The sequence below is a fragment of the Macrobrachium nipponense genome, chromosome 7 (genome assembly GCF_015104395.2).
Source record: "Macrobrachium nipponense isolate FS-2020 chromosome 7, ASM1510439v2, whole genome shotgun sequence".
Taxonomy (NCBI): Eukaryota; Metazoa; Arthropoda; class Malacostraca; order Decapoda; family Palaemonidae; genus Macrobrachium; species Macrobrachium nipponense.
Window position 1 is genome coordinate 69,387,434 of NC_061109.1, and position 11,916 is coordinate 69,399,349.

Sequence of the window (11,916 nt, forward strand, 5' to 3'; positions counted from 1 at the left end):
CACTTCCTTAAAGGAGAGTAGCTTGACAAATATAAAAAGAGTACTGACATTTTTGTCGAATTTATAATACAGACAAAGGGATTATTTAACCAAAATGACTACAAACCACCTTGGTTGATGCCTCTATTTCTTTTCCATAATCCTCGAACTTGGACTTAAAATTGTCATTGTTGTTAAAGAACCATTAACCCCCAGATGCTGAAGCCTTGCCGAGGATGGGGGGCTTAGGGTTCAGCAGCTGGGCCCTGATGCCTGGTGAGAACTACTTTCTTGCTGGGCCTTGGTGCCCAGCTCTTGATCCAACTAAATGAGTCAGCCCTTTTCCTTTTACTAAAACTTTTCTTCCTTCTGCTTCCTCCTTCTATAAGGCACGGATTTTATGTTGATGACATGGATTGGTTTTGGACATGATTTGGACTTGTTCATTGGATTAGATGGAGGGTGAGGATGGTTGGCATGCCCCTCACCCGTAGAACTCGAGTACCTAACTTGGTTCGATGGCGAGGGGAAAGTTTAGATGTCAAACCCTTCTCTTAGTGCTGGGTCTGATCTCGACGGACATCATGACGCCTTAAGCACTGAGGGTGGGGTGTATATCTGGGTGGTACCCCTAGGGCAGCCCTGTATGGAATAACACTGTGGCTCCATGGTGGGTGGGGGGCTACCTGGACGAATCATCAATTGTACGTCTTATGGAGACACTAAAACCTTCTGTTGACGACTTGGGCAAGGATAAGGACAAGGAAAATTCTGGTAATTCCTCTATTGTGACTTTGGAGCCTTTTTCAAATGAGCTCCTTGTTACAAACATTTTGTATGTAAAACCAGTCCCTTTAGACTAGAATTATGAAACCTTATTTAATGAAATTTGTAAATTTGGGAACGTAAAAGAATTACGGAATAGACTTGGCAAAAATTATGGTTGTTTTGAATTTTTGATATTTTTCAACAATGAATCGGAAGCTCACAGAGCCTACAGAGAGTTTAGGTCAGACTCTATGAGTGTTGGACTTGTAGAGGCAGAAGAGGTCCCTAGGTATCTTGAGATATATAGAGCCACCAACTGAAACTAAAGATTCGAGTAAAATAAGTAAAACCTCCAGATCACCAGACCCACCTAAGTGGTTGATTATTACAAAAACACATGGTGAGAGAGGCAACCTCTTCAAGGTGAAAAGGTTGGTAAGCCAGAAGACCGGCAATGTTGGGCGCCCAGAAGTAACTCGCTTTGGGCGTAATAGTTTTTTAGTTCATGCCAAGACCAATGTTCAATCAGTAATGCTCCTAAATTTAAAGCTTGATCCCGAAGGTATGATAAAAGAGGTAAAACCTCACTATAATTTTAGTTATGCAAAGGGTGTCATCTTCAATGAAGATTTACATGAAATGGACGAAGAGGAAATTTTGGAGATGTGTCCAGACGTGGTTTGGAAGGTTTTCAAGGTGCCCCGCTTCGTCTATGATTATTTTAACATTTGTAAGTCCTTTTTTGCCATCTGAAATTGTTCTTGACAATGAAATTATGAAAGTTCGTCCTTATAGACCGAGAGTGCTCCAGTGCTTTAAATGTTTTGGCTTTGGACACTCCTCAAATGTTTGCACCAGGAATAAACTTTGTGAATCGTGTGGCAAGCCTGAGCACGAGGAATGTTCTGAACCAGTAATTTGTGTGAACTGTAAGGGTGAACATCGAGCCCGAGATAAGAAATGCAGTGAACTTTAAAAAGAACAGGAGGCATTACTTAAATCTATATTGCTGAACACATCAGGCCAAGAAGCTGTTGGGAAGGAAAACTTATTCAGGATGCCTTGAAGGCACAACTGCCGGATATTGCTACTTCTGGTGCCCCTTCAGGTGGTGCTCCCCGGGGGTCCCCTAATGGGGTTTCCAATGCCCTCTCTGGTGGGCTCCCCGTGCCCCCCCTGTTGGGGCTCCCTTGCCCCCCTGGTGGGGTTTCCCACGCCCCCTCTGGTGGGGTGGCTTCCCACGGCCCCCTAGTGGGGCTTCTCATGGCCCCTCTGGCGGGGCTCCTCATGTTGTAGAAACTCTGGTCAAGCCAGGGGACCCTGTTGGTTCAAGGGTTCAAGCCAGATCTCAATTTGTTGAACGGTACTTCTCTCTGACAGGGACATTGCCTGACATTGAGCCCTCACCTGATCCTGTCATTACAGTGGCACCGGGTGGATATGACGGTGAGGAGATAGAGGCCCTCTTTATTCGTCAGAAGAGGGCCCTTTCTCCCTCTTCGCCTCATTCTCGGTCACTCGGCCATCATAGGAAAAATAAAAGCAAAACTGGAAGGGAAGTGAAGGCCCATCATCTAAAAAGATCTATCACCCAGATCTAGATCAAGTAGTTCTGGTAAAACTGATAAGATCTCTCTCACCAGGACTCAGATTCCTAAATTGGTAGAAAATTTTAAGATCCCATCTTCTAAATAATGGCTTTCATGACAATGGAAAACATCCGTGGGCTTTATACCAAATAGAGAGCCAAGTTCGGGTTCTGTTTAACATGAAACATAATCTATCTGCGAGGTGTCACAAGAGACAAAGTTAGGAGAGCACACTCCCAACGTGGGTTTTAATTATTCATTTCATAGGTCTCCACCCCTGATAGGTGTACGTGCTCAGGGAGGCACAGGCATCATAGTCCGTAAGTCTGTTAATCACAGAGTTGTTCAATTGAACATTGTGTTGCAGGCTTGTGCAGTTCAAATTTTCAATTATAAATGGATCACAATTTGTTCTCTCTACCTTGATCCATCATTGGAAAATAGATTGCAGGATGCGCAGGGTAATCCCCGTCCGCTAGAATTAACCGATCTACAGACGTTAATAGACCAGCTTCCTAAACCCTTCATTCTGATGGGGGATTTTAATGCCAAGCACACCCTCTGAGGAGAGCCAAACTGCGACCGGTGGGGTTTAATAATAGAACAGCTGCTTGACTTAAATGACATCACTTTAATGAATGATGGTTCCCCTACAAGACATGATGTTTTTCATAATTTTGATTCAGCCATTGACCTCACTATCTGCTCTTCGTCTTTGAGGTTAGATTACCAGTGGGTAGTAGACCAGAATGATCATGGCAGTGATCATTGGCCCATTCACTTAAAGTTTATGAAAAATATTCCATCTCCATGTTTACCAAAATGGAAGGTAGGGGAGGCTGACTGGGGATTATTCAAAAAATCTACTGAAGTTGATCAAGAGATACAAGATTTTCAGAGCCCAACATGTGCTTATGAATATTTAATCAGTATATTGCTGTGTGGTGCCATGCTGTCTATTCCTCGAACTTCTGGTAAGCCTCGGCGTCCTCTAGTACCTTGGTGGAGTGATGCATGTGCCTTGAGCCAAAAGATAACTGGAACTTGCTACAAGAGATATCGTAAATTTCCTTGCTTGGTCAATAAAATTATCTATAAAAGAGCTCTTGCTAAGCAAAAGAAAACATTTAAGCAAGCAAAGAGGGAATCGTTTATCAGATATATAAGTGAATTAAAATATGACTCCCCTATGTCATTAGTCTGGAACAGAATCCGAAAGCTGCAAGGGAAATTTTCTCCACCCCCCTTACCTATATTGAAAATTGATGGCATCCTCATATCTGATTCTGGAGAAGTTGCAGAAACCTTTGGTAGGCATTTCTCCAGTATATCTAGTGCCCTACATTACTCTCCTGCATTCAGGAATATTAGGGACAGTACCACGGTTGTTCCTGCTGTTAGTTTAAATTTAGAGTCATATAATCTTCCTTTCACCATGAAAGAATTGGATCATGCAATCTCGTTGTCTTCCCCAACATCTCCTGGGGAAGATGATACACTGTACTCAATGATTTTTAATCTGCTAGAAGTACAAAAGAATTTCTTTTTAGACATTTTAAACAGTTTTTTGGCTTTCAGAAAGAAAAACTTCACCAGAGTCTTGGAAGATATCGATTATTGTACCTGTTTTAAACCTTTTAAAGATTCTTCCTTCCTAAGAATTTAGGCCAATTGCTCTAACTAGTTATGTTAGCAAGATTTATGAGAGGATGGTCAATGCTGGACTTGTGTGGTATTTGGATTCAAAGAATCTTTTATCTAATCGGCAGTTTGGGTTTAGGAAAAATAGAAGTACTTCTGACCCTTTGATGTTCCTTACTCGGTAGATACAGAATGCTTTTGCTGTACAAAACCAGACTGTTGTAGTGTTCTCTGACCTAGAAAAAGCCTACGATACTACCTGGCGAGGGGGTATCCTTTTGCAACTTGTAGAGTGGGGTGTTGTGGGTAATTTGTTCTATTGTCTGAAAGATTTTTTGTCAGAACGTTACCTGAAAGTAAGAGTGGGCTCTTACATTTCTTCTGCTTACCCTCAAGAAGAAGGGTTACCTCAGGGAAGCGTCCTTAGTCCAACACTCTTTAATGTAGCTGTCAACGGCCTACTAGAACAAGTTCCTGTCGGGGTGCATGGTCTGGCCTTTGCTGATGATTATGCAATAATCTGTAGCAAGTCTACAGCTGTCGAAGCTTGTCAAAAGATCCAGACTGCTATTAATGCTTTAACATTATGGGCCAGTGCTAAAGGTTTCAAATTTTCACCAGAAAAAACCAAAGCTATACGATTTTGCCGATTAAGAAGAGTGGAAGAGATCCCTACATTGTTTTTAAATGATTCGATTTTACCTTATGAAGATAGCATTAAGTATCTAGGTGTTACATTTGATAAGAAATTAACTTTTACTCAACATGTTAATGAAGTTGTATGTAATGTGAAGCTTCCTCTTAATATTCTTAAAGTTGTGTCTAATTTTAACCTGGGGGCAGATCGAATCACCCTTTTGAGGATGTACCAGGTTTTATGCCTATGCAAAATTGATTATGGTTGTCAAGTTTATGGTTGTGCATGGAAGACAACACTGCAAAAATTAGATGTTGTCCATAATTTGGCTTTACGTATTTGTACGGGAGCCTATAGAACTTCTCCAGTAGAAAGCCTATATGTTGAGTCAGGTTTTCCCCCTCTATTTATCCGTAGGGAGGAATTAGGCTTGAGAGTCATATCAAGAGTACTTACATCAAAGCTAAACCCTAATTATAAGTATGTTAGAGAACCAACTGATAGAGCCCCAAATAGACCTAGACTGCCAAAAGCCGCTTGAAGTTCGACTAGCAAAGCTCTGCAGGGAGGTGGGATTACTACCCCTGCAGTAGCTGAAATTTCGCCCTCAAAATTTCCTCCTTGGAATAGGCCACACTTAGAAATCTGCCCAATTAGGGACAGCAGGAGCATCAGTTCTGGTGATCAGTTGAGGGCAAGTTTCTTGGACCATGCTTTTGAACATGGTGATTCTCATCATATATATACTGATGGTTCGAAGGGTTCTGATGGTGTTGGTTGCTCTGTAGTGACTAGTGATAATATTATTAAAAAGAAGCTTCCATCTAATTCCTCTGTTTTTACAGCTGAACTGCTGGCAGTTTTGACTGCTCTTAAATATATTTCTTATAGTTCTTGTACTAACAAGGTTTTTACCATTTTTACCCACTCTTTGAGTGTTTTATCTTCTCTTAAAAGCCTAGTCTCTTGCACCCTTTAGTGCAAGAAGTACAAGATGGTTTTATCTTTAATTAATAGAAGAGGATTTTCTGTTAGGTTTTGTTGGGCTCCGTCCCATGTTGGAATTGTTGGGAATGAGCGAGCCGACGCTGCTGCTAAGGCTGCAACTAGGTTTAGGCACATTTCTAACGTGGGCGTCCCTGTTTCCGATTTTAAAAGTACCATTCGATTTTATTGTAGAGACCAGTGGCAGGCCCACTGGTCTACTTTAGATAATAATCTCAAATTAAAGTCGATTAGGCCTTCTGTTCATCCTTGGCCTCATAGCCGGATGGATAGAAGGTCTGAGATAGTTTTAGCTAGATTACGTATTAGCCACACTAAATATACTCACGGGTATCTAATGACAAGTGGAGCGGATAGGCAGGTTCCTCGCTGTTCCACCTGTCATGTGGATTTGACTGTAGTGCATATTTTGGTGGAGTGCCCACATTTTGCAAAACAAAACGTAGAGCTGTTTGCTGGCAAATAAGACTCTTGCCGATATTTAGGTGAAGGTGCTCAGCAGAGCAAATTATGACATTATAAAAAAATATTGGTCTTTTTTTATGAATTTTAATTTTCTCTGAATTGTTTTAGGTTTCTTGTTTGGTTTTTATGAATGAATGATTTGTATGTTTGATCGATTCTGTGTATGTTTGTTTGTGCAACATTGACTTTTTTATTCTTTGTTTGTGCGACATTGACTTTTTTATTCTTAAGATATATATGCGCTGAATGGCCCCCCGGCTCCGGCGCTTGGCTATGAGCCAAAATATTATAATCTAATCTAATCTTAAAGAACCATCATTGTTTACATATCTACACACTGCCTTGCATTACGTCTTGTCATAATCTCTCTTGTGTGTTATTCCTAATTACTTGTTTAACTTCTCATCTGCAACCCAGTCCTTTCACTTTTTCATCGCCTGCATATATTTGCCGTTATGAATTTTTTTCATATTTAAAAAAGTATAGACGATAAGAATTAGCTTAACTACATGCATACCCTACCCTTTCACTTTTGTTCCATCCCTGGACGTGCGCGCTATCATAGGTATCTGCATATGTGTATTATAAAACTTACAATAATGACTATAAACTTAAACTAGTTCTACACTGATTAATTGTAATATATATATGTAAGATAATATAATATAGTATATATATATATGATATATATTATATATATATATATTATATATATATGTATATATATATATATATATTATATATATCTAATAAATTAATATTATATTAATATAATATATATATACTATATATCTATCTATATTATATGTATAAATATATATGTATCTATCTATATATGTATCTAATAGTATAAGATATATATATATAGATATATATATTATCTATATATATATATATCTAATATATATAATCTATATATGTATAATAAGATTATATTATCTAATATATATATATATATATACTCTATAATTATATATTTCTATATATATATCTATATATAATATATAATATAGTCTCTTATATTAATATATCTATAATATATATATATATATATAATATATATACTATATTCTATATATATATATTATATATATATCATCTCTATCGCTATATTCTATATATATCTTATATATCAGATAATAGCTTATTGTATTATATCTCTCTATATTATATAATATATATCTATATATATATATATAGATCTCTAATAATATAATTATAAGAGCATCAAATCATCATCTCTATATATATATATATATATTCTATATCTATATATATAGTAATATTATATCTAAATAGCTATATATAGAACTCTAGATAATATAATATATATACTATATAATCTAATATAATAATCATCTCTATATTCTATATATATATCTATATTCTCTATATATATATGCTCCATATATATTATAATATATATATACTATATATATATATATTATATAAGATATTATATATATACATATATATATATATATATAGATATATGATATATATAGATATATATATATATATCTTATTATCTATCATCTATATATATATCTATCTATCTATATATTCTGCTCTCTATATATATATATGATATATATATATATAAGATATGTATATACTATATATAATGTAATGTTTATTCAGGTATTACTGAGGTAATTGCCCCTCTAATCCAGGTATTACAGTGGTGACTGTCCCTATATCCAAAAATTAATGTGTTCCTTTTATCCAGTTATTACTGTTCTGTCTGTCCCCTTTATCCAGTCATTACTGTGGTCACTGTCCTTTTTATCCAGGAATGCTTACTGTGGTGACTGTCCCTTCTAGCCATATACAGCTGTGCTGTCTGTCCTTTTTAATGCAAGTATTACTGAGGAAACTGAAAAGCATTTTCAATCATTTATTTCCGTTATCTCTAATATTACAGAGGATAAATCCAACGTCTCTGTCTCATGAAGATATTCTGTTTTGCATTGCTTAAAATCTTTATTATCCTTATTATTCAGATGTGATAGTAACCCGTCTCCCAAACCTGGTCTTATTCACAATGACACAGAAAACTGAAAAGGATTTATTTGTGACGAAAACGACAGACAGACAGACACGGGATTTAAAAAAAAAATGAGGATCTGTAGGGCCCGAATATAACGGAGACTGGAAGAGTCCAAAGCCGATTATGAATGGGGAAGAATCGGCTCCAGAAAGGAGCTCATCTGGAACTTTTGATTTCAGATTTAGTACCGATAAAAAATTGTTAATGCATGTTATATTAAAACTAAGTAAATTGTTCAATCCAAATTGATTTGCATGATCTATCTCCATTTAATGTATTATAAAAATTAAACTGTGAACACTCTGCAACGTTCACATTCTATATCTGCTTTTAGTACGAGTCATTGTTAAGCTTCCTTTTATTCTTTTCCCACTTAAATTGTGAGTTTCCTGGGACCTTATTTTGTATGAAAGGATTACTTGAGGCTTGAGTTACATTGCGTGGTTCGGAATTGATCGATCTTCACATAAATTCAACTCTGTTCCGTAATTATAGAGTATTGTAGCTGTAGTTTTGTTCAGCATAATTTATACCTCTCTCTCTCTCTCTCTCTCTCTCTCTTAAAAAAAAAAAAAACATAACTATTGACCACACCAAAGTATTGCACATCTTTTTTGACTGTTTCTACCTTACAAACCTCATGACCCAGTTTTTCTGATGGACCTCCTTAAGGAAGAAATTCTCCAATGAACATCTCTTCTTTAAGGTTTTGTATGAACGGATTATTGAGGCTTGAGTTACATTGCGTAAATTTGCTCCCAAAGCTTCAAGTAGATTTTTAAAGCTTATTTACTTGCGATTTATTTTGAATTTAGAATGATAAAGAGGAAAAAGAATGAAAATTTAAACTTTGCAATGTCATATATTCACAGCAGTTGTAAGAGAATGCAGCAGAAGTTTGAAGATTGAAAACAGACCCTAAACTATAAAGGTCAGGAATATATAGATGCACCTCAAGCATAAAGTGGAAAGATTATTCATTTAAAACATCAATTTAAGAAAGCATGGCTGACCTATTTCTTAACCTGGCAAGTCTTTTCTTTGTTGTCGTATATCGTCTATGTAATTGCAGAGTTCTAATGCTATATTGGCTCTCCTAGTGGTAATATTGAGCTTGGTAAGATAAGAAGATTGAGCATGCTTTGGGGAATACGAGAGAGAGAGAGAGAGAGAGAGAGAGAGAGAGAGAGAGAGAGAGATTAGCACTTCAAAGAGGAAGTATATTCAGATATGATAGTATTTATTTCACTTCTTTGCATCAGTCTTCACTTGCGGGTTGACGTCATTAATATTCAGCCTTTATAAGCCAGCAAATAAGACTATGAAGATCCTCCTTATTTACAGATAAGGACTTCATTTACGAAATAATATTACTCTTCTCTTGTTTACTCAGTTTGCGCGTGTAACTACCCGGGCGTGTATTAATTTACCCAAGTAGTTTCAGATTACGTTAACGAGTTCGTATTGCATATTCGTTTAAAATGACTGTATTGACCGAAATAGAATTTAAAATCATAATTATATAACCTGTAAATAGTCAGGTTACGTAAACACAATGCAATAACGAGTGACTCATTATTGCACCAGGTGCTTCCGCTCAATCTCGCTAGATTATTTTCATAAACATTCATGATGAATTGTTCAAACACTTAAATATTTATAGGTAATTTTTGCTTATTTATTATCGGTTTCAGCTTTGGATTATACAGATAAGGCTATATTGTTATTATTAGAAAAATAAAGTCCGCAGTAGTATGTATCCATATTGCTATATGCAGGAATCTTTCGCCAACTTCATCAGTTGACCTCTTCAGCCTGAATAAACAAAAAAGTAATATCACGTATATGACAACATCTTTGAAAAATGGAAAATTGGGAAGATTCTAAAGTAATTTTCAGAAGTAAAGACGTTGGTATAAGAAGGCTAGTGGAGGGTGCGGCGATAGACAGTGGTTTTTCCATGGAAGGCAATAAATCTTTCACACTGGAAGATAAATTCACCAACAACCTTATTTACAAGAAATATATTAAAGGCTTTAAGAATAAAGAACATTATGAGAAATGTTGTCTCTTTAGCCAACATACTGAACTGCAGGTTGCCTCTCTTTCTCCCGTCAGGTAACTCGGCTACCTCCAGTAACCGATGCTGCCGGCGCCTATGCTGTTGAAGAGGACCATCAGAACGACCGCACTGGGCAAGGACCAATTCGACGTTCCAGACGATTGGCGGGGCTTTCATCAGAAAACGACGGCATTGCCTGATTTATACTGGACGACCGGTTCCATTGTTTTAATAACAAGTCACTTAATTTTTGACTCCTGCTTTGTTTACTTCGCTGTAAAGTTATATCAACGTGTCAGATTGATAGGGGAACCGTACAGATTCCCGAAAGCTATCTCTTTTCTGTTTTTAAACTTAAATATATGTACATTTACATAACTGTGGATTTGTTTTCTCCATTTGAAGACTCGTGCTACTATGAGGAATTTTTAATTTTTGGATCCACGCCTACACACATGGAGGGAACACCGTTGGTTTTTTACTCTCACACGGAACTTTGTGAATACCGGATATTAGTGAAGAAGTGGACTGCCTGCCTAAGAAAGAAGAGCCAGCTGCGCTTCCTGAAAAATTGCCTAGAAGAACATGTGATTCAGAAAACCTTTGGACGAATTTGTGACGTTTCCTTTCTCGGACATGAATTTTCCGACTTCCAGAGATCATTTCTTAAAGATAAAATTGAAGAAGCGACCTGGGAAGTGGAGTGCGCTCATTTGGACCTGAGGAGACAGATGAGAGAACTTCAAGATCTTCTACATCCTGTCATGTTCGAGGGCGCCAAACGGAGAGCAGGTGAGGTAGCCTTAAGCAGAAATGTGGCACATAATTGTAAACTTGACTCAAAATTAAGAAATCTGATAGGTAGAACTATATGGACCAAAATTGGCAAAAATTGTAAATTGGTTAATTTATCTTCTATGACTATTACAGCAGAACAAAAAGAATTGCTCGGTCTTGGTTTGAATTGCTGTTTAGGGACTAGTAACACAGACCTCTTACAAGGTATTAGCAATATAAATCATTTTAATTTCAGACACAATGAGTTTCAGATTAACTTTTTGAAAGGTGTTTTAATCAATAATCATTAGCATGAACAAATTGGAATCTTAACTAGAAGACACAAAATAGCCTTAAAAGAATTATGTGAGAACAACGACATCAAAATTATGAAAGCGGACAAGGGAGGGTCACTTGTTATTATGGACCATAACACATACATTTCCAAAGCGAATTCTTTACTTAGTGATGACAATACTTATATCAAACTTGATGAAATACCCTCATTGACTTCACTGCAATTAAAATTCAATAGAGATGTAAGAAAAATTGCTAGTACGTTGACTGAATAGGAACATAAGCAAATCATACTAAGTAAGATTTCCAATAAAAACCCGAGTCTTCCCTATTTTTATGGCTTACCGAAAATACATAAGAGTGGTTGTCCCCTGCGTCCTATAGTTGCCACTTGCAATTCACCCCAGTCGGTTTTAGCAAAATGGTTAGCAGAACAACTGAGCCCCTTGTTGGGTACTTTTTCTGAGGCTGATCTTCTTCACTCTATCGATTTTATGGAACGTCTCAAGAAACTGGGAAACATTCAGGGTAAAATGATTAGTCTAGATGTGACAGCGCTTTTCACGAATGTGCCTTTGGAATATGTGCTTAATAAGCTCAAGGAACAGTCGGATTTAGGTAACATTAATTTTGCTATACCCACTAA

General features: G+C 36.8%; 1 protein-coding gene across 1 annotated transcript; it reads right to left on the minus strand.

The window, feature by feature from the left end:
• Nucleotides 1-533: 533 nt before the first annotated feature.
• On the minus strand, nucleotides 534-2,036 carry LOC135217619 (proline-rich proteoglycan 2-like). The gene is made up of 2 exons (XM_064253583.1): nucleotides 1,839-2,036; nucleotides 534-665 (listed from the first exon to the last, which is right to left on the minus strand). The coding sequence occupies exons 1-2, from the start codon at nucleotides 2,034-2,036 to the stop codon at nucleotides 534-536; spliced, it is 330 nt and encodes a 109-aa protein (XP_064109653.1).
• Nucleotides 2,037-11,916: the final 9,880 nt, after the last annotated feature.

Excerpts from the sequence above, each read along its gene's own strand:
- LOC135217619 (XM_064253583.1), bottom strand. The coding sequence starts at position 2,036 with ATGAGGAGCCCCGCCAGAGGGGCCATGAGAAGCCCCACTAGGGGGCCG. Across the intron at positions 666-1,838 it reads CACCTGAAGGGGCACCAGAA|GTAGCCCCCCACCCACCATG; the intron begins GTAGCAATATCC and ends TGATTCGTCCAG.